The sequence below is a fragment of the Zea mays genome, chromosome 8 (genome assembly GCF_902167145.1).
Source record: "Zea mays cultivar B73 chromosome 8, Zm-B73-REFERENCE-NAM-5.0, whole genome shotgun sequence".
Taxonomy (NCBI): domain Eukaryota; kingdom Viridiplantae; phylum Streptophyta; class Magnoliopsida; order Poales; family Poaceae; genus Zea; species Zea mays.
Genome location: NC_050103.1, coordinates 5,456,278 through 5,480,248, shown reverse-complemented (window position 1 = coordinate 5,480,248; position 23,971 = coordinate 5,456,278). Strand labels below are relative to the sequence as shown.

General features: G+C 48.6%; 1 protein-coding gene across 2 annotated transcripts; it reads right to left on the bottom strand.

Moving 5' to 3' along the window:
- Positions 1-6,998: 6,998 nt before the first annotated feature.
- Positions 6,999-23,947, bottom strand: LOC103634689 (zinc finger CCCH domain-containing protein 4). 2 transcript variants are annotated; one of them, XM_008657281.4, is made up of 14 exons: positions 23,509-23,947; positions 22,578-22,764; positions 21,461-21,634; positions 21,180-21,327; positions 20,473-20,784; positions 19,040-19,186; positions 18,768-18,948; positions 18,064-18,341; positions 17,857-17,973; positions 17,484-17,664; positions 8,744-9,009; positions 8,458-8,646; positions 7,636-8,157; positions 6,999-7,545 (listed from the first exon to the last, which is right to left on the bottom strand). In XM_008657281.4, exons 1-14 carry the CDS (start codon positions 23,651-23,653, stop codon positions 7,333-7,335), a joined length of 3,060 nt encoding a protein of 1,019 aa, XP_008655503.1. In that variant the 5' UTR covers positions 23,654-23,947; the 3' UTR covers positions 6,999-7,332. The 2 variants fall into 2 exon arrangements, with proteins under 2 accessions (XP_008655503.1, XP_008655504.1); XM_008657282.2 differs by having other exon boundaries at positions 17,520-17,664; positions 23,509-23,938.
- Positions 23,948-23,971: the final 24 nt, after the last annotated feature.

Here is a 23,971-nt window from a genome sequence, read left to right as displayed (position 1 = left end):
TCCTCCATACAAGCATCTCCACCAACTCAAAAGGAGGATGAAGCTCAAGTTGATGAAATAGAAGATCAAGCAAATGAGCCACTTCAAAATGACGGCAATGATCAAGGGGGAGATGCAAATGATCAAGACAAGGAGGATGAAGAACAAAGGCCGCCACACCCAAGAGTCCACCAAGCAATCCAACGAGATCACCCTGTCGACACCATCCTCGGCGACATTCATAAGGGGGTAACCACTCGATCTCGTATTGCACATTTTTGTGAGCATTACTCTTTTGTTTCCTCTATTGAGCCACACATGGTAGAGGAAGCACTTCAGGATTCGGATTGGGTGATGGCGATGCAAGAGGAGCTCAACAACTTCATGAGGAACGAGGTATGTCATTTAGTTCCACGTCCTAATCAAAATGTTGTAGGAACCAAGTGGGTCTTCCGCAACAAACAAGATGAGCATGGTGTGGTGACAAGGAACAAAGCTCGACTCGTGGCCAAGGGGTATTCACAAGTCGAAGGTTTGGATTTTGGTGAAACCTATGCACCCGTAGCTAGGCTTGAGTCAATTCGTATATTATTGGCCTATGCTACTTACCATGGCTTCAAGCTTTACCAAATGGACGTGAAGAGTGCCTTCCTCAACGGACCAATCAAGGAGGAGGTCTATGTTGAGCAACCTCCCGGCTTTGAAGATAGAGAGTACCCTAACCATGTCTATAGGCTCTCTAAGGCGCTTTATGGGCTCAACCAAGCCCCAAGAGCATGGTATGAATGCCTTAGAGATTTCCTTATTGCAAATGGCTTCAAAGTCGGCAAGGCCGATCCTACTTTATTCACTAAAACTCTTGCCAATGATTTGTTTGTATGCCAAATTTATGTTGATGATATCATATTTGGGTCTACTAACGAATCTACTTGTGAAGAATTTAGTAGGATCATGACACAAAAATTCGAGATGTCTATGATGGGGGAGTTGAAGTATTTCTTAGGATTTCAAGTCAAGCAACTCCAAGAAGACACCTTCATTTGCTAAACGAAGTACACTCAAGACATTCTAACCAAGTTTGGAATGAAGGATGCCAAGCCCATCAAGACACCCATGGGAACCAATGGGCATCTCGACCTCGACACGGGAGGTAAATCCGTCGATCAAAAGGTATACCGGTCGATGATTGGTTCATTGCTTTATTTATGTGCATCCCGACCGGACATTATGCTTTCCGTTTGCATGTGTGCAAGATTCCAATCCGACCCTAAGGAATCCCACCTTACGGCCGTAAAACGAATCTTGAGATATTTGGCTTATACTCCTAAGTTTGGGCTTTGGTACCCTCGGGGATCCACATTTGATTTGATTGGTTATTCGGATGCCGATTGGGCGGGGTGCAAGATTAATAGAAAGAGCACATCGGAGACTTGCTAGTTCTTGGGAAGATCCTTGGTGTCTTGGGCTTCAAAGAAGCAAAATTCCGTCGCTCTTTCTACCGCTGAAGCCGAGTACATTGCCGCAGGCCATTGTTGCGCGCAATTGCTTTGGATGAGGCAAACCCTGCGGGACTATGGTTACAAATTAACCAAAGTTCCTCTTCTATGTGATAATGAGAGTGCAATCCGCATGGCGGATAATCCCGTTGAGCATAGCCGCACTAAACACATAGCCATTCGGTATCATTTTCTTAGGGATCACCAACAAAAGGGGGATATCGAGATTTCATACATCAATACTAAAGATCAATTAGCCAATATTTTTACCAAGCCACTTGATGAACAATCTTTTACCAAACTTAGGCATGAGCTCAATATTCTTGATTCTAGGAATTTCTTTTGCTAAACTTGCACACATAGCTCATAAGTATACCTTTGATCATATCTCTTTTATATATGCTATGACTAATGTGTTTTCAAGTGTATTTCAAACCAAGTCATAGGAATATTGAAAGGGAATTGAAGTCTTCGGCGAAGACAAAGGCTTCCACTCCACTCTACTACTCATCCTTCGTCGTCGCTTCGCTTCACTCTCCATCTTTGGTATACTCTTCACTTATATGTTTTATTTGCCAAAGGGGAGAAAGTAGTTAGAAGATGGGCTCTAATGATTCCGTTTTTGGCGATTCATGCCAAAGGGGGAGAAAATATGAGCCCAAAGCAAAAGGACCGCACCACCATCCTAATTTTTAAACTTAATGATTTTCAATTGGTAAATTTCAAATTGGTATCTCTTTGTGTTCAAAAGGGGGGAGCAAGTAGTATTTTCAAAACTTGATATCTTAAAACCCTCTTGAACACTAAGAGGAGAATTGATTAAGGGGGAGTTTTGTTTTAGTCAAGGAAAAGCATTTTAAGACAAAGGGAGAAAATTTCAAACTTGAAAATGCTTCGCAAAAATCTTACTCATTTACCTTTGACTATCTTGCAAAATGACTTTGAAAAGAATTTACAAAAGAATTTGCAAAAACAAAACTTGTGGTGCAAGCGTGGTCCAAAATGTTAAAAATAAAGAAACAATCCATGCATATCTAGTAAGTGATATTTATTGGCTAAATTCCAAGCAACCTTTGCACTTACATTATGCAAACTAGTTCAATTATGCACTTCTATATTTGCTTTGGTTTGTGTTGGCATCAATCACCAAAAAGGGGGAGATTGAAAGGGAATTAGGCTTACACCTAGTTCCTAAATAATTTTGGTGGTTGAATTGCCCAACACAAATAACTGGACTAACTAGTTTGCTCTAGTGTATAAGTTATACAGGTACCAAAGGTTCACACTCAGCCAATAAAAAGACCAAGTATTGGGTTCGACAAAAGAGCAAAGGAACAACCGAAGGCACCTCTGGTCTGGCGCACCGGACATGTTCGGTGCACCAGAGGACTCCAAACTTAAACTCGTCACCTTCGGGAAATTCCAGAGGCAACTCCGCTATAATTCACCGGACATGTCCGGTGTACACCGGACTGTCCGGTGTACACCGGACTGTCCGGTGTAACAGCGGGGCAACGACTACTTCAGGCGCCAACGGCTACCTGCGACGCAATAAATGCACGCCAGCGCGCGCAGTGGTCAGGCACGCCCATGCTGGCGCACCGGACAGTCTACAGTACGTGTCTAGTGCGCCACCGGACATCCAGGCGGGCCCAGAAGTCAGCGCTACAACGGTCGGAACCCAACGGCTTTGGTGACATGGCTGGCGCACCGGACTGTCCGGTGCACACCGGACTGTCCGGTGCACCATACGACAGCCAGCCTGCACCAAACGGCTAGTTTGGTGGTTGGGGCTATAAATACCCCCAACCACCCCACATTCAAGTCATCCAAGTTTTCCACCTTCCAACCACTATACAAGAGCTAGCATTCATTGCAAAGCACACCAAAAGAGATCAAATCCTCTCCCAACTCCACACAAACCCTTAGTGACTAGAGAGAGTGATTTGTAGTGTTCATTTGAGCTCTTGCGCTTGGATCGCTTCTTTTCTTTGGCATTCTTTCTTGTGATCAAACACTCACTTGTAATTGAGGCAAGAGACACCAATTGTGTGGTGGTCCTTGCGGGAAGTTTGATTCCCAAGTGATTTGAGAAGAGAAGCTCACTCGGTCCGAGGGACCGTTTGAGAGAGGGAAGGGTTGAAAGAGACCCGGCCTTTGTGGCCTCCTCAACGGGGAGTAGGTTTGCGAGAACCGAACCTCGGTAAAACAAATCCTTGTGTCACACTCCTTATTTGCTTGAGATTTATTTTGCACCCTCTCTCGCGGACTTGGTTTTATTTCTAACGCTAACCCGGCTTGTAGTTGTGTTTATATTTGTAAATTTCAGTTTCGCCCTATTCACCCCCTCTAGGCGACTATCAAAAAACACACACACAAAGAAAGAAAAATATCCCTAAAGAAATTTTATCGCTCGACACGAAGCCAATAGGGATGCAGATGTAATTGTTGTAGACTTGAAGTTGCCTATTCCACTCAAATTGATCAATCATGTGTAAGGAAAATACACACAAAAAGATGAAAAATATAATTGTCAATGTCGTCATAGTGCTAGTCCCATTACTATCGCATGACCTAGGTGTGGCCACAGCCAGCCGCTATCGACCATCTCACCCAACCCCTGACCTCGAATCACCAAAGGTCTGGAGGGACGACTGTACTTTGGAGTTCCTCCTCGCCCGACCTCCAACCCTCGACCACTATGGGTCTAAGAGCCAAGCAGCCTCGCCCCAAAAGTTCCGCCCCGTCTGACCTCCGAGGACAAAAGCGTTGAATACTTCGTTTGACCATGCGGGTCTGAGATTCTTTTAATCATACCACCTCTGAGAATGGGAAATAGAGAAGGCATCTGTCATTTGAGTTGTAAAAAAATCCTTGAACCCTTGCTAAATTCCAACTCCGTCCTAGCATTTCTACTCTTCCCATCCCTCTTGGTACTCTCCTAACATATATTTTACTATCTCTCCTTAAAAGATGTTCCTCCTAAATAACAGACGTCTCCAACCATTCCACCTATACAACTCCTCCTATACACTATCTTATTTAGCATTTATTTATTATTTTTTTAGAATTTAAAAACATATATTATCATAATATGGAGCTTAAACAAGCTTATTATCATAAAGAAACGACGTAATTAAAGTATAGGGAGATTTCTTCCCCATGTATATACAAAGAGTATATAGGGGGAGCTATTGGAGAATTGTACAACCCCTATATATGGTTAGGGGAGTTTTACGGAGATCAGTTGAACACAACCTTATAATTGAGGCAACTAAGTGAGGAACCCAGCGTGACATCGTTTCGGATGGTTCCAACCTCCAAATTTGAGGACAACATCCACACTACGTGGAGTGGTGGTCTCGCGGTGCAGAGCCAACAGTCATTTATATTCCTTATTTATAATCTACTCTAAAAGATTTTTCTCCTCTATATCTTATTCCTCTCCAGCAACATCCATCTCGTCCTCTATGCATAAATACGATATATTTTGTTCTAGTAATTTAATATGTATGTATTTATCATACATATAAATATTTAATAGATATTTTAGTTTTACTTAATATATTTTTATAATATTAAATGGATAGAGGAGAAAAGAGGGAATCTTTATATAGAGATGACAAAGGAATGTCTTCTATATTTAAAAAGTGTTGCGGGGTGGGATAGGAAAGACTAAAGAAAATCTCTTCTATATTTAGAGAAGAGGAGCGTCTATATGTTATTGATGATGGACTGAACCTCAGTCTCACGTTGGAGAGGATGGGTGGTGTCCTTGGTACACCAAACTCGATTGCACATCATCTGGAAATCTTGCGGGTCTAATAAAAAGTTGCAACAAAGTTGAATGTCGCTTATGTATTGTAATTTTTTATGAAACTAATTTTATTAGTACCACTTTGGACTCAGTTTGGTTTCACTTATAATCCATTTATGGCTGAAAATAAACGAGAATCCTGCTAAATTAGAGATGACAATAGGTACCCGAAACCCGATAGGTAAAACTCCCATTATGGTACAGGTATGACGAATCTTGATGCTCACAAACCATCGGGTATGGTGGGCATGGATACGTTCTCTCTTGTCTCATACCCGTTATCCAATGATAAACCTGCTAACTTATGAATTATTAGAGGTGTTCCATATAAAATAAAATCAAAACCCTAGCCTTAAATCCATGTGCAAAATTGTGTAAAAACCCGCTACCCTATGGCATGTTGGATTCGATGAATTTATCATGTTGAATATAAACATAATATGTTATTTTAGTATATTCTATTACATAGTGTTTGGTTGAAGAGCCAAGTAGAACGGAGCTGTTCTGTCTCAGTTTTGTTGCTGTTTGGTTACAAAGTAACTAGAACGAAATGACTCCAATTAGGGAATATTCTCCTCAGATCCGGAACCATTCCGCTCCAAAAAATCAACCAAACGGAGCCGCTCCGTTCCCATCCCGCTCTCACAGTCACGCTCCGTTCCGTTCACTATGCAACCAAACAAAAAACAGAGCCGCTCCGTTCCAGATTACCAAACACAGAACAGAGCGGCTCTATTCCTAGAATCAGGGATGGAACAGCTCCATTCTACTTGGTTCCTCAACCAAACACTACCTTATTGATGAGGTATGGAACTTCAATATTTTGTATTTGGTACTTATTGTGATTAAATGATCATATCGACTAGAATGTTAGTAGGTATATGTATCTGATGAATACGTGCTACCTATGGTGGCTATGGGTATGTAGTAATTTTATATCCACGATGGATAGTGAGTACAGGTAATAGGGTATTTTCTCTTTAGGACTTGTTTAGTTACGTCTGGATCGAAATGAATTTAAGGGAATGAAATCCCTCTCTAATCAAAATTAAATAGAAGAGGATTTCATCTCACTCAATCTCATTCAATCCAGACACAACCAAATAAGGTCTTGTGGGTATAGGCATTCTTATGTGCCCACCGACTATCTTACCCGCTACATCTCTATGCTAAACGTCTAAATTATTTTCGTTTCTTAAAATCGACTAATCAGTTGAACTAATAAGTGAGAATTGAATAATCACGGTGTGGTAGGGAGGATCAAAACCAAACAGAACCAGTGCTCTGAGAATTGAGATATTCAACTAGCTAGATGCTTCATTTTTTTTTTACTTTTTAGCAGCCAAGAAAGCACTGTATCACTCCAAGATTCCCCGTTAGGGCTGGTTTACGAACAAGGATACCAGATGTGATTAGAGAGGCTAAAATACTTTTGCTATTTAAAATTAAATAGCAAGAAAAATAGTCCCCTACAATTCCCTCCCGTATACTGCTCCCAAACAAGCACTTAAGGGCCTATTTGGTTGGAAAGTGATAGAAGAGAATTAAATTTCTTTCTAGTTAAAATTGAGTAGAAAGGATTTAATTCCCCTGAAACCCTTCAGATTCCTATGCAAAGGCCTGAAATATTTCACAACACGAACACTAATTTTCTCCAGAGTCCATAGATTGTTATAGGCGGCCTGCACACTATAAATGATATTTCAGAATGCTTTCGTCTGCACACAATAGATGACATCGTGAAGGTACAATTTCGCAGTCAACAAAAGCACTAAAACGTACGTTAACTTAGCAGGTCAAGCATATTTACGCCCACCCACAAATGATATTTGCAAGCAGCGGCCTAATAAGCTGTCCATGAGACGACCGACAGTTGACACCTGAATGGAGTTATGCAATATTCCTCAGCGTCTTACTAAGAACGAGTAAGCAAGCTCACAACTCACAGACAGAAAGGGCTTCAGTGCCAATACCACGAACAAGGTTCACTGCTACGAAATCCAGATGACACTAGCTATTCACGTGGATAACCTGGCCTAACTAATCCCTGCGTAAAGCCTCCCGAAGTTCCGCCGGATAATCCCCAAACTGAGTAGAGGAGGGAGGGTGCAGGTTGAAGACGTAGGTCACCGGTGCTGCCACTTGCATCCTTCTTGTGTGCGTGGAGGTATCTGAGAACCATCCTAGATTTGCTTCATCAGACAGAAACGATTCGCTGAGGAAAAAGAAGCACTCCCGCGCCAATCTTTCCACCTGAACGCAAAAAGTTATATCTCACAGTTGAGCACAATGTCGAGTGTCGGACATTGAATTTGAAATGGGCCTTGAGGGTATGGGGCTTACCTGCAACTGAATGTATCTCGTGTTTTTCATGATCAGGATGACCTGCAGGCCGGACAGCTGTTCCGACAAAATCTTGATGGCAATACTCGCGAAGAACTTCTGCAAGAGAGCCTGCTCGGTGGCTGACTCATCGTTACCAAAGCCATCGAACCAGAAAACTCGCTTAAGTTTTGCCCAAGGAACTGGCAATTCATGCTCAAGCCCAGTGATTAGACTAGATGGATCGGCCAAATTCTCGAGTATCTTGAGGCCCTTTGGAACTGAATAAGACTCAGCAGACTGAAGACCAGGTGTAGAAGCAACAATCTTACCGGCATCGTAAAACTGGCTAAGCTTACTAGAGAACTGCAGGGTTTTGTCATTCACGACAAGAATATGCCCATCTCCATCAGCAGGAAGCAACCTTGTATCGCACAATGAGGTGCCTCTGCTTTCCTGAGAGCATATTCCAGATGTGACAGGTGCAGAGACCAATGAGCCAGAATCATGAGAGTATGGACAAGATCTGCCATTTCGACAACCCTGGTTCAAGAGAACATAACATCATAGACCAAAACAGAGATATCTGTGGGGGTAATTCAGTACCCATGCATTTCAGAACATACAAAATCTATGCAAGACGAAACAGCATCACTTGTAATTTATTGAGTTTGTTGCATTGAGTTTGGCCATACAGGAATACTATGAATAAAAACTCTTGCTACTAGAAGCACAGGGAAACAGCCTAAATCAACAGCTAGGGCTGCAAACTTGAATGAAGAAGACATGAGTCAACAAAATGCGAAAGATCAACCGATAACATAAAATATGCAAAAATCATACCTGTAGTGTGAGATAGAACTTGCATACTGGTTTAGGAGCAAGGGATGAATGAGAAAAGCGGCACACATCCCCAAGATTGCATGATCCATTAGCAAAAAACACGCACGCCTGAGTTCCCAAGGTTGGCTTCACATTAGAACCAAGTCGCCCCTTATAAGAAATTTTATTCTCAGCATGTTGTGTTTTCATCTGTGGACCAAATAAGAATCAGTATGGGTAGCACAGAGATTTAATCAGACTGCATTTAACATACTGATCCTCATTAGGTTCATCGACTAGAGCACACCTTGACAAGTGTCTTTAGCATTTCAACAATGGTGCTGGTCTCAAAATCAGTTGGTGAAACATATGGAGTTGCAGCACATCGCTTCTGTGAATCGCTGTGAGCATTCTCAGTCTCTAATGAGAGTGAATCCACGTCCTCCTCTAGATCCAGTATTTCACGATGGAGACATGTGTGGTTGAATTCAGAAGGCTGAAGAAACTTTGGAGGATTGATTTTGACAAGAAAACTTGGCCTGAACCGGTGCAGTTGCATCACAACAACATCATCTAGTCAAAAAGGCGAGTTAGCTGCTGACAAGTGTTACTCAAATTGTATGAAAATATTGTTAGAATACCCGTCTAGGGTTTGGGGTCTTCCCATGTAATTACCATCTCACCCCTTTGTAATGGGTCAGGCCCAATTACCCAAGTCTATTAATACCACACCCAACCCTGATTAGGGTTAGGGTTTCACATTCCAATATAGTATCAGAGGTCTAGGTTTAGTTCTCTCTCCTCCCCAAGCCGCCGCTCCCTGGCTTCCCAGCCCCGCGCCTCCAGCCGCCAGGGCCGCGCACTGGCGAACCCGACACCCATGCAGCCGCGACACCGCCGCGCCAGGAAGCCGCCCAAGGCCGACCGCGCCCATTGAAGCCGAACCGCGCCGATCCCGCACGCCCGGCCGCCTCACGCCCCGACACGACTCCGCCAGTTCGACGCCGCCCGCGACACCGCGCCTTCTACCTCCCAGCCGCCGGCCCATCTCCCTCCCAGTCGCCGGCTCCGCCGCCGGCCCCCTGCCCAGGCGCCCAGGCCGACTTCGGCCGCGCCCGCGCCCTCCAGCCGTCGCCCCGATGGACGCGTCCACCGCCGCCACCACTGCGGCCATGCTGGCCACCATGGACACCACCACTGCCACCACCGGCCCTGGAATGCACCTCCCCATCGCCCCTGCTGCGATCAGCAGCGAGCTCGCCCATGGAGGGCCCCCCTACATCGCCGGCCTCGGGCCGCTCCCCCGCTGACCCTGCGTCGCGGCTCCCCGCCGGGCTTTCCCGCCCCCGCTTCACCCACCCGGAGCCACACCGTCGTGCCCTCCGCACTCCCCACCACCGACTCCCCGCTCGTCGGCACCCTCGCTACGATCCAGGCCGCAGTGACAGCCTCGCGGGAGCGCACCGCCTCCCTCGCCCTGGAGCGAGAGCGTGCCCTGGGCGCCGCTCTGACCACCCAGATGGCCACCACGCAGCGCCTCCTCGGCCGCCCATGCGGAGCCCCCAGTGACCCCAGAGGACCCCCTCGCCTCTGACCTCGACACCGACCTCATCGCTGCTCTCCACGCTCAAGCCGCAGGATTGCACAACATCCGAGCCCTCGTGTCTGTGGTGTTGGATCCGGCATCTTCTCACTACCCCTGTTGGCGAGGACAGGTCCTTCTCACGCTGCGGTGGTTCGTCCTCGACGATCACATCCTCGTCGACCACGACGCTCCGTCGCCTCGCTCCTGGTGCCTCATGGACAGTGTTGTCCTCTCGTGGCTCCACGGCACCATCACCGTTGAGCTACAGGACATCATCCGCGACCAGACGGACACTGCGCGCCAGGCGTGGCTCGCTCTCGAGGACCAGTTCCTCGGGAATCGGGATGCGCGGGCGCTCCACCTCGACGCCCAGTTCCACCTGTTCTCTCAGGGGACCTCTCCGTGGGAGAGTACTGCCGGACACTGCGCGCCAGGCGTGGCTCGCTCTCGAGGACCAGTTCCTCGGGAATCGGGATGCGCGGGCGCTCCACCTCGACGCCCAGTTCCACCTGTTCTCTCAGGGGGACCTCTCCGTGGGAGAGTACTGCCGCCAGATGAAGGGCCTGGCAGACTCTCTCCGCGACCTCGGCGAGCCAGTCGCCGATCGTACCTTGGTGATGAACCTCCTGCGTGGCCTCAGCCCCCGCTACGACCACCTGAAGGCTCTCATCAAGAGGAGCGTGCCCTTCCCCACCTTCCACGACGTGCGGAACGAGCTTCTCCTCGAGGAGCTCACCATGGCGAATGAGGCGCCCACTCCAGCCTCGGCTCCCTACAGCGCTCCTACCAGCTGTCAGCCGCCTTCGGGGGCCAGGCCACCCGTCCTCCGTCGACCGAGGCTCCTACCCGCCGTCCCGGCGGCTCCTCATCCGGCTTCCACGACCGACGGAGGTCGTCGCTCCCGCAAGGGCGGCCGTGGGGGTGGCGGCCCCTCTCGTGGTGGTCCCTCCAGCCGGGGTGGCGGCCACGCGTGGCCGTCCTTCTACAACCCCTGGACCGGGACCATCGCCATGTGGCCGAGCCAGGCACCGAGTGCCTCCCATCCCCCGGCGTCGGCCCTCCTGACTGCACCTCACTACGGCATGCCCCCGACGCCTCCCTACGGTGTGCCCGTCGTGCCCCAGGCTCCGCCCGCGCTCCTGCCCCCGGGACCCCCACCTCGACGACTTGGTCCCCTTCGGCTGGCGGTTGGGACAACACCTCCCTCGCTGCTGCCTTCAGCACCATGGCGATGACCCCTCCCTCCTCCGACTGGGTGATCGACTCTGGTGCCTCATACCACACCACTCCCACTGCAGGCACGCTCTCTCGCTCTCAACCCCCCCCCCTTTCCTCTCACCCATCCTCGATCGTCATTGGAAACGGTTCCACTCTGCCAGTCACCTCAGTAGGTGCCTCGGTTCTCCCTGGGCCGTTTTACCTCAACGATGTGGTCTACCTCTCCACCAACCCCGTGCAGCATCAGAGCACGAAGCACGTGGAGATCGACCTGCACTTCGTCCGCGAGAGTGTCGCTGCCGGTGACGTTCGGGTTCTCAGCGTCCCCACCACGCTGCAGTTCGCCGACATCTTCACCAAGGGGTTACCGTCGAGTGTATTTTTAGACTTTCGATCCAGTCTCAACATCTGTACTGGATAAAGTTGTGACTGCGGGGGGTGTTAGAATACCCGTCTAGGGTTTGGGGTCTTCCCCATGTAATTACCATCTCACCCCTTTGTAATGGGCCAGGCCCAATTACCCAAGTCTATCAATACCACACCCAACCCTGATTAGGGTTAGGGTTTCACATTCCAATAAATATCTTGCACTTCTACGAGTACATCCTAACACCAAGTAAGCCTTGTGTGATGTACGGAAATACGTACACACGTCGGCACAGGGCACGCGACGTGCGGCGCGCGGCTGAGCGCGCAGGACGCCTGATCCAGCAGGCAGCCAGGCCTAGCGGCTAGATCTGGAAAGAATAAAAGTGATTGATGGCCTTCCTATTAGTCCGTGCTAGATTTAGAAGGAATAGGAGTGATCTGTGATTGATGGCTTTCCTTTATTAGTCCGGGCTAGATTTAGAAGGGAATAAGAGTGATTAGTGATTGATGGCTTTCCTTTAATAATCTGGGATAGATTTAGAAGGGAATAAGAGTGATTAGTGGCTTCCTTTAGTAGCCCTGGCCTATGGCCTTATATACCCCCTGTAAGCACCCATGATGAGGACAAGAAAGTTTTATCTCAGTCTCCTACCTCTCTCTACTCGGCAACAGGGGGCATAACCCGTTGACGAAGACCGCCGTTCCTGGGGGCATAACCCGGTCGGCAACACGGACGGCGGCTACGACCTTCGGAGCCGCGGTCCTCCTACCCTCGGGCCCGACGCCCTTGACAACCTGGTATCAGGAAGTCGGCGATCCCCAACCGCCACCCCCAGCCCTTCAGCCGCACCACCACCACCAGCCCCCACCTCCCCGTCCACCGCTACGTCCAGGTTCATCACCATGGGTGACGGCGCTCAACCCTCCATGGCCGACGTCATGCAGATGCTCCAGACCCTGTCCACCAACATGTCCAAGATGCAGTCCGACATGGTGATCATGCAGGAGAAGGTCGCCTCCGCGACCGACTACGGCGGCCACCAAGATGGGCAGCCCCGCACGGATCATCCGCCTAAGTTCCAGAGGATGGAGTTCCCGCGCTATGACGGCAAGTCCGACCCGCTGATCTTCATCAACAAGTGCGAGTCGTACTTTCGACATCAACGCACCATGCCGGAGGAAAAGGTATGGATGGCATCTTACAACATGGACGACGTGGCCCAGCTGTGGTTCCTCCAACTCCAGGAGGATGAGGGCACGCCGCCCTGGGGTCGCTTCAAGGAACTCCTCAACCTCCGGTTCGGACCAGCGCTGAGATCAGCGCCGCTGTTCGAGCTGACGGAGTGTCGACGCACGGGATCGGTGGAAGAATATTCCAACCGCTTCCAGGCCCTTCTTTCGCGTGCTGGCCGGCTGCAGGAAAGCCAGCGCGTACAACTGTACACAGGGGGGCTGCTGCCGCCGCTGAGCCATCAGGTCCGCGTTCACGCGCTGGAGTCCCTGGCCGCAGCCATGAGCCTGGCCAGGATGCTGGAACTGGTGGAGCTAGATCGGCTCAACCCCCTACTCGGTCGGGCGGCCCCGCGCGCGGCCCTGCCCGCTCTACCTACGCGGCCAGCGCTGCCAGCGGCCGGCGCGCCTCCGGTGCTTCCCGTACCGGTTCCCCCAGCACAGCAGCTGGCCCTCCCGGCGCCTCCTCCACGCGGCGCGGCTGGGGCTGCCAAGCGCCTGACGACGGAGGAGCAGGCGGAACGTCGTCGTCTTGGCTTGTGTTACAACTGTAATGAGCCGTACTCCCGCGGGCACAATCGGGTGTGTCGCCGCGTCTTCTACATTGACGGCTTCGAGCTGGAGGACGCTGCCCAGGAGGCTGACGCCGTCAACACCTCCGCACCATTGTTCTCCCTTCGCGCTGTGGCTGGTATGCCCATTTGTGACTCCATGCAGGTGCGCGTGCAAGTGGGCGCCGTGACGCTGACCGCCCTGCTGGACACTGGCTCCACGCATAACTTCATCGCCGAGGCCGCAGCGTCACGCACGGGGCTTGCTGTCCAGACCAGCCCACGCCTCACGGCCACCGTGGCGAATGGCGAGCGCATCGCCTGCCCGGGTGTTTTCCGTCAGGCCCCGATCACCATCGCAGGCGAGGACTTTTGCGTCGACCTCTATGTGATGCCACTGGCCGGCTACGACGTCGTCCTCGGCACCCAGTGGATGGTCACGCTAGGCAAGATGGTGTGGGACTTCACCACGCGCACCGTGGCCTTCACACGCCATGGCCGCCCCGTCTGCTGGGAGGACGTGGCCGCCCGGCGCACACCGCGCCTCGACAGCATCACGGCGCCCGAAGCCTTGCTGGAGGAGCTGCTGACCACGTTCGATGGCCTCTTCGCCGAGCCCGCGGGCCTGCCACCGCCGCGGGCGCGTGACCACAGCATCGTACTCAAGTCGGGCACACTGCCGGTAGCGGTCCGGCCGTACCGTTACCCGGCGGCCCACAAAGATGAGTTGGAGCGACAATGTGCAGCAATGATCGCACAAGGCATCGTGCGTCGTAGCGACTCCGCGTTCTCGTCCCCGGTCCTCCTCGTCAAGAAGCCGGACGGATCGTGGCGTTTCTGCGTCGACTACCGGGCGCTTAACGCGCTCACGATCAAGGACGCATTCCCTATCCCAGTCGTCGACGAGCTGCTGGACGAGCTCCACGGGGCATGCTTCTTCACCAAGCTCGACTTGCGCTCCGGGTACCACCAGGTCCGCATGCGGCCGACTGACGTGCACAAGACGGTGTTCCGCACACATGACGGCCTCTACGAGTTCCTGGTCATGGCGTTCGGGCTGTGCAACGCTCCCGCCACATTCCAGGCCATGATGAACGACGTCCTGCGCCCCTTCCTCCGCCGCTTCGTGCTGGTATTTTTTGACGACATTTTGATTTACAGCCGCACATGGGCGGACCACCTTCGTCACCTGCGTGCTGTCTTCGGCGCGCTTCAGCAGCACCAGCTCTTCGTCAAGCGCTCTAAGTGCGCTTTCGCGGCCTCCTCCGTCGCGTACCTGGGACATGTCGTCTCGGCGGCCGGAGTCGCCATGGACCCCGCCAAGGTGCAGGCGGTGCGCGACTGGCAGCAGCCGCGGTCGGCCCGCGCGGTTCGCGGTTTCCTCGGTCTTGCCGGGTACTACCGGAAATTCGTGCACAACTATGGCACAATCGCCGCGCCGCTGACCGCCCTGCTCAAGAAGGACGGGTTCCTGTGGTCGGACGAGATGGCGGCAGCCTTCGCCGCTCTGAAGGAGGCGGTCACGTCGGCCCCGGTACTCGCCATGCCGGACTTCTCCAAGACGTTCGTCGTCGAATGCGACGCTTCGTCCCACGGCTTCGGGGCGGTGCTGGTCCAGGACAGCCACCCCGTGGCCTTCTTCAGTCGGCCCGTGGCGCCTCGTCACCGCGCCCTAGCCGCCTATGAGCGGGAGCTGATCGGCCTCGTCCAGGCAATCCGCCATTGGAGGCCCTACCTTTGGGGGCGCCGATTCGAAGTCAAGACCGATCACTACAGCCTCAAGTACTTGCTGGATCAGAGGCTATCCACCATACCACAACACCACTGGGTGGGCAAACTTCTCGGCTTCGACTTCTCCGTCGAGTACAAGCCGGGACATACCAATGCCGTCGCGGACGCGCTCTCACGCCGCGACACACCGGAGGGCTTGGTGCTGGCCTTGTCCGGACCACGCTTCGACTTCATAGATCGGCTCCGTCAGGCACACACCGTCGACCCCACGCTCGCGGCCCTCCAGCACGACATCAGCAGCGGCGCCAGGTCACGGCCCTGGGCGCTAACCGACGGCCTCGTCCACTATGCGGGCCGGCTGTACATTCCGCCCGCCTCCCCGCTGCTCCAGGAGATCTTGGTGGCGGTCCACGAGGAAGGCCATGAGGGCGTACAGCGCACCCTGCACCGACTCCGGCGCGACTTCCATTTTTCTCACATGAAACGTGTGGTGCAGGATCTGATTCGTGGCTGTGCAGTCTGCCAACGCAACAAGCCCGACCATCAGCACCCGGTCGGCTTGCTGTTGCCCCTGCCGGTGCCGCAAGGGGTATGGACGGACATCGCCATGGATTTCGTCGAAGCGCTGCCTCGCGTCCGCGGCAAGACCGTCATCTTCACGGTGATAGACCGCTTCAGCAAGTATGCACATTTCGTTCCCCTGGCGCACCCGTACACGGCCGAGTCTGTGGCGCAGGCATTCTTCACCGACATCGTCCGTCTCCACGGCATTCCCCAGTCGATCGTCTCTGACCGGGACTCGGTGTTCACCTCCAACTTCTGGACCGAGCTGATGCGCTTGAGCGGTACCAAGCTACAGATGACCACGGCATTTCATCCCCAGTCAGACGGCCAGTCCGAATCGGCGAACAAGGTCATCATCATGTATCTCAGGTGCTTGACGGGAGATCGACCCCGCGACTGGTTGCGCTGGCTCCCATGGGCGGAATACATCTTCAACACCGCTTTCCAGTCGTCCCTGCGCGACACGCCGTTCCGCGTCGTCTATGGCCGCGACCCTCCCTCACTTCGCTCCTACGAGCCGGGGGCAACGCGGGTGCCTGCGGTGGCCAGGACTTTGGAGGAGCGCGTGGAGTTCCTGGCAGATATCCGTCACCGGCTGGAGCAGGCCCAGGCTGTCCAGAAACATCATTATGATCGTCTACATCGTGACATCGACATACAGGTCGGCGAGTGGGTGTTGCTTCGTCTACGCCAGCGCCCGACGGCCTCCATGCCCGACTCGTCGGCTGGCAAGCTGAAGCCGCGGTTCTACGGCCCTTACCGCGTCGTCGAGCGCATCAACGCCGTGGCTGTCCGCCTGGCCCTGCCTCCTCAAGCTCGCCTCCACGACGTCTTCCACGTGGGGCTTATCAAGAAGTTCCACGGCACGCCTCCGCAAGAGCCTCCAGCTCTACCTCCGGTTCGCCACGGCGCAGTTATTCCAGAGCCAGAGCAAGCAGTCAAGATGCGGCTGCTCAGGGGAGTTCGGCAGGTACTCATTCGCTGGCGGGGAGCCTCTCCGGCATCGGCTACCTGGGAGGATGTGGACACATTTCGCGCTTCATACCCACTATTTCAGCTCGAGGACGAGCTGCCTCTCGAGGAGGGGAGAGATGTGATGTACGGAAATACGTACACACGTCGGCACAGGGCACGCGACGTGCGGCGCGCGGCTGAGCGCGCAGGACGCCTGATCCAGCAGGCAGCGCCTGATCCAGCAGGCAGCCAGGCCTAGCGGCTAGATCTGGAAAGAATAAAAGTGATTGATGGCCTTCCTATTAGTCCGGGCTAGATTTAGAAGGAATAGGAGTGATCTGTGATTGATGGCTTTCCTTTATTAGTCCGGGCTAGATTTAGAAGGGAATAAGAGTGATTAGTGATTGATGGCTTTCCTTTAATAATCTGGGATAGATTTAGAAGGGAATAAGAGTGATTAGTGGCTTCCTTTAGTAGCCCTGGCCTATGGCCTTATATACCCCCTGTAAGCACCCATGATGAGGACAAGAAAGTTTTATCTCAGTCTCCTACCTCTCTCTACTCGGCAACAGGGGGCATAACCCGTTGACGAAGACCGCCGTTCCTGGGGGCATAACCCGGTCGGCAACACGGACGGCGGCTACGACCTTCGGAGCCGCGGTCCTCCTACCCTCGGGCCCGACGCCCTTGACACCTTGTTTCAACCAAAGTTACTTCTACACAGAACAGAAGGCTACCTTTTTCAAATATCTACTGTACAGTTTTCCAATATATATTGAAAAAATGCATGACAAAAACAATGGTACTAAGCCACTACTCTAAGGCAATGTACTAGGAGTACCTACTTTCATAAATCGCAAGAGTACAGGCAGAGGACATACAAATTTCAGATATGTTCTTAAACGCTGCAGGGAGGAGGTTGTGAACTGCACACCATTCCTCTTCAGGTTTAGTAAGGAAGGTATGTGATTCTTCTGGTTCTTGAGTCTTCGCCACATATTTTAGATATTCCAGACGGTGTTTGTCCTGAAATACAAGGCGAATTTAATCCTAAATTGCAGACAATAAAAACTTCAAGGGCATTTTAAAACTGAAGCGAAAAAATTGTTCTAATACATGTTGGCATTTCATGGTTTAAGACTTCAACTTATCAATGTTGCAAAACAAAACTATCAAATGTCCAATGTATGCACAGGGATTATTACACATAGGATATACCTTAAAAACGCGCTCCCAAAATTGAAATGCACAAAGATTTCCAATGGTGGTAGCTTCCTTTTTGCCGATTTGTACACTGCCATTTCCCTTGAAATAATTGTCTATGTACTTCTGGCACTGTAAAACAGATAACAGGGAATAACTACCACAACACTTGGAATTGGAGATGAAGGATGGTCCATAACCCAACTAAAGCATACCACATACCAGTTCTCGATAGCCAAAAGTGTGCAAGATAGGAAGCGGCTGGATGTCCAGCATGATGCTTATTAGAATTCCTTCATGGATAGCACCAAGCTCACAAAATTTAAGGGCAAGAACAGAAGAATCAAATGACAATGGCAAACTATTGAGCAAACAGCCATAAAAAGTGGGTTCGTAGCGTCCAGAAGCTGTCTTCTCCAATGCATGAATTTGAACTAGTGATTCTAGCGCTTCTTCAATAGCATCTGGATCTGGTGGATTAAGAACTCTTTGCAGAAGTGCTGAAGAAAAAACATAGTAAGAGTTTATCTTAACCTAACTAGGTAGCCAAAAAATTGACCACAAATATATACACAAGTTTCTGAATTAATCACACGAATATACTATTGATGTATCCTTCATAAAAGAAGTACATCCAGTGTGTGGTATCTTTTGAGACAAATATAGTACTGATGTATTCTTCATAAAAAAAGCACCTCCATTGTGTTAAATCTATGTGTAATTTGATACAAATATAGAATTATGAAATTCAAGTGTCAAGGTCACACTTTGAAGGTGTGAAAAAAAGGGACAGCGTCAAACTCACCAGGGACAATCATAGATTGCTTCAAATTTAAAACAATGAACGAGCATAACATAAATAAATCACGAGAACAGGCATGAATTAAGGATTTAAGGCTGGTTGAGCTGCAGAGAAAAAGAATTACAACTAGGGTCGCTTATCGATCTGGGCTCTGCACAACAAACCATGAGCACTTGCTCCCTTAAGGAGCATCTCAAAATGGCAGGATATTCATGATCATTTAAACTGCTATAAAATGTTCCAGTCACCAAACGATAAATTTGACCATCACAGGTTCGACCTGTCCTGCCTTTACGCTGCTCTGCCTAGCAAAATATTAAAAAATCGTTACAAAAAAATTGAGATAAAATGCAAACTTAAACAAGAAAAACATTAGGACATCTGTGATTTAGCTACCTGAGACTTGGAAATCCAAACAAGCCCAGCTGCATCTGCTTTCCTGATTGGGTCCCAATATACTTGCAATGATCTACAAGAATCGATAACGTATGCAACTCCTGGTATAGTAACTGATGATTCAGCAATATTTGTAGCCAGTATCACCTGAAGGGAAAAATAAACTTCCATTGTGCATTGTTGGGTGTTGGCAATAGATCATTTCAACTATCAAAAAATAAAACACGCACAAACAAAGTTCATCTGTATTGTTATTTGTTACAACTAATTATGTTACATCCCTTCAAGTGTTACGGGGTATCCTTGTAGTCCAGTCACAAAGCTTATTCCTTTTTAAAAGGCAGGCCCTTCACATCTCAAATATAACTCCATTTGGACTCATGCACATGATTAAGGTGCATGGTACAATGGCTATGATACCTCTCAATAGTTGTAATAACTAAGGTAATTGGGGGTGCTTACTTTATTGAATAGTCAATTCAAATGGCATAAAAGATGCCTTGATGAATATAGTGTGCATGTTCCCTACTGTATTTTCCTAAAAAAAGAAGCCTTGAAATTGTAGATGGTCTTATATTTGGTGAAGCGTAGTTTCCCCATAACTCATACAGGGACAAGAAACACATATCATGCTGATGCATAAATTAACATATACGAGAAACCTCTACAGCTAATCAGGAATGACATGTAACTGAGGCATAAATCTCTACTATATTTAAGTGGGAGTTTCTCCCTTCGTGCGTCATCTCCTCCAGCAAGCGCAGCGAGCGAAATAAAATTCAAAAAATTAGCGTGGTGCTGGGATTCGAACCGTCGTCCTCTCCCCTCCCACATCCAAGTTCTAACCACTGGAGCTTACAACCATTTGTGTTCAACAAAGAATAGATATTGTAAATATTCTGAATATATAAACCGTAATAACACACGTGCAACTGACTAGTGAGATCAGGAAAGGGAGGTATTTCTGCTTGAGATTTCAGCAACCAGCCAACCATGCTATTGCAATTAGAAAATAATAATGATACAAACACACACTTCATCCATTTCAAAATGCAAAATGCATTGCGTGATTTGACCCAGGGTTGTCTCCAACAATACGCTTTCACCATTAATATTTCTATATGACCCAATGACCATAAAATCAACATCATATTTAGTAATGAAGATATAAATACAGTTTCTAAATTTACATCTCACTATCTGCAGAGTGCAGACTATTGGGCAACTTTTTAGTCAAAGTTCATTAATTTTGAATATTGATATATGTGTGTGCCTTATAAAAAGAGGAGGGAGCATAAACAGACCCCATAAAATAATCCACCATATACTGTTATTAGTATTTCTCGCTACTGTCACCACCGCTTAGAAAATAGAAGCAAGTGTTGGTAAGAAAAAAGACCATATATGGCGTAATAGAAATATAGGGTGTATACCTTTCGGCAAGACTTTGAGATCTCCATAGTCTGAAGTGCTTCATCAGTGCCAATACTCCGGTGAAGAATATGTACCTTAAAGGTTGAACTAAAAGGCAGTAGACGGATCCATTGCTGCTCCAATGCGTAGTATGTAGGGAGGAAAACCAAAATGCTCTTGCTAATGTCTGGTTCATTTTGGTGTATATGCAACAATAACTTGTGGATAAGTTCATAAACATCATAATTTATTTCAGCATCAGCAGAAGCATCCGGACCAGAGCAATATTTTGATGAAAGCAATTGGGAATTTATCTTGAGAATATCAGCAATCTGAAAAATATTATTGCGATATGTAATGATTAACCATGATGGAGAAAGCTTGAGGAGATGAATATATAGCACAGTTTAAAATCACAAACAGGGAGATAGAACAGAAACCAATGTCCCGTGCCAACATTAATGAAGTTGTCAAAGTAATAAAACTGACATTAATGATATAAACATGAAATAAAACATGTTTAATTAGTGGGTCAATATAATTTGTGGAAAACGGTTACTTTGACATTGGATCAGCAATATGATTAATTGTAAATACACAAACAAACAACATCATGTGGTGCAACCAGACATAAAAGATATGAAGACACATCATGCAAATCGGTTCATTGTAATAAGTTCAATAATATATGATGGACAAATATAGTAAGCAGTTACAAAATATTCACCTGCTCTAGGTATAGGACTTTGCGCTGAAAAATGCTTGTATGTGGACTGCAGGGAATGGCAATCACTTCAACCCTTTCGCCTCTCCCTAGGTCTCTAAAATATTCTTTATATCTAGTAATGTCAGCAGTGGCAGACATCAAAACTAACCTGCCAAGGGTAACACGGTGACATACCAACAGCAGATAGTAGACAACTATTTATTTATACACAAAGGGAACAATTACTGCTAAAAGACAAACACGGTGTACCATCCACTAGTGGAAATTACTCTATTGCTTACCTTAAGTCACTCTTTTTCATCAAAAACTGCTTGATACTAGCAAGGACAAGATCAGATTCCACGGATCTTTCATGTACCTCATCAAGAATAATGACCTTATACTTTAATGCAGCAATTCCCCTATCACACATTTGCTCCAATACTACACCAGCTGTTTTGAACACAATTTTTGACCTGGTTCACATGTCAAATAAGTTTAGAAAGTAAATTACATAGCATAACAGGGCAGACAAAATCAAAGGTAGGTAAAAATGGACCATAAGCTTTAGGCAAATTGAATACTCAACAGAATAATAAGGAGAATAACAAGAAATTCAGAGTAACAAAGCTACTCAGGAATGGTGGTGTTCAATGTTGTGTAAAACTAGTGAATGTGCACGTGGAATCCACATTGACATAAAAAAAGTATGTCAAGAATAATCATAGATGATAGACACTGAAATTGCAAATTGCAAAATTAACACCCATTGTTTCAACACATGTGTGACCAAGAACCTGTCTTTGGCATAGTTTGATGGTATTTTGGAAACATAGGATTCCATTTGTGGTATTGGAAAAATCCTATTAGAAGCTGCAAAAAGACTAATCAAAGGAATCAAGAAGAGGTATGCAGATAGGGATCAACTTTGAGAGTCTTGGGCATAGAATTGGTGAGTCCAAAATGTAAGGTTCTTAGGATCAGGGTTCTAGCAAGGAACAATTTTAAACTTGACAATGATAGGAGGGTAAAATGGAATGATTGTAGTCATAACCAAAAAAACTTCAATCAAATTAGCATTCATGAAAGACACTTGAAGGATGATCGGTATGGGATGATGCACAACCAAAGCACCCGATACTAAAGCACACACTATGACGAAGCTAATGCATGCATGATAAGAAAGCATTTTTCAAGCATGATAATAACTAGAGAAGCAAAATGCACCCAGGAAAGCCATTTTTGCCCCTGCCACATCTGCAGAATAAGGTACTCCAAGTAATTATCCGAGTCAGAACGATCACAAAAAGGCATAAATCCACTCCATGAGCTGCATATGATAGCTAAGTATTGTGTGATAACTGAGAGCAGTCGAGTTTCTCTTAAAACGATGGCATTAGATAAAACAGAGTTAAGTACCTTTTAGAGTTGAGATCCGACATATTTGAGTGACCTATATGATATCCAACCTCCTCGCCTAGCTGCCAATTGCGAGAGTTAGCTATCGCTCGAGCAATGGCTACCACTGCAAACCTTCTAGGCTGTGTGCACAGGATAGGCTCCATATTTTCTTCTAAGAGGAACTGGGGAACCAGAGAACTCTTCCCTGCAAGGAAAGAGGACTGGCAATTAAACATATGAAACCAATGAATTTCAAGAAAATTGCATCTTGCTCCACTGCGCATCCAGTAAGGCAACGACAAATTGGGGAACCTGAAATGCGAATCCATAGGGTGTATTTCCGCACTAAAAGTGCATAAGGCAAGCTGCTGTAAGTTTGGGGGGTTTGGGCGTAGGACAATTGTGCCACCAAAATTAGTGTGTCCTTTCCTAGTGTGGTGGTTTTTTTTGTAATCTAGCCCTTTCGTGCGCTCATCTACTTATTTAAGTATAACAGGCAATTCTCTTGCCGGTCTAAAAAAACAAGTACATAAGGCAAACACATATTCGGGAATCCAAAATGCGAATTCCAAATGGTGATTTCCCATTCCCACACTAAAATGTAGAAGGTGGAACCTCCCCTGAAACCCTTGCAATAAGGAGAGACAGCTGAATGAATGCTCGTCCTGCTAAAACCCTTCGTGTTCCTTCCCAATACAACATAAATCGCATCCAAAACCCCAGCGCTACCCCTAATCAGACCTAAAATAACAGAGAGCGGAATAAAATCACACAAAATTAAAGCGTAAAATCCATCAAGTAAAATCTTAAGAAAAATATATATTTTGTCTCCTGGCCTCAACAAAACCCCCAAAGCATAAAACGGCTTCATCACAGCAAACCATCAGGTGCACACACACAGTAGAACCGATCGAGAAGGTAATGTGAGAAGGAAACCGCCGGAAATTACCGCATCCAGTGTCCCCCACGATCAGCGTGACGCGGTTCGCCTTCACCTTCTCGACGATTTTGTCGCGAAGCGCCTCCACGGCGAGCGGCGGCGGCGCCTCCTGCTGCTGCCTCCCCTCCTCCACCACTAACACCCCCAGCGCCATGGCCGCCGGCTAAAGATCCTTCCGGCGCACAATGGAATGCCGCGCCTTCGCCTGCAAGCTTTCCAGACCCTTAAGCTTCGCCTCCAATGGCTCGCGCCTTCCGTGCCAGTGCTTTTGCTGCCCTTTTTGAACGGGGTCGTGGGCTCGTGGCGAACTAGCGATGCACTCGGGGGCAGCGGACTTTTAGTGCGTGCACCGGCCCCACGAGATGAGGCACGGGAGGGAACGGGGTACGAGCCATTGGTGCACTGAGACCGGGTTCAGGTGGATACGACGATGAGGCCCAAAACTTCCTCGGCGCAGGCGGGGTTTCAACGC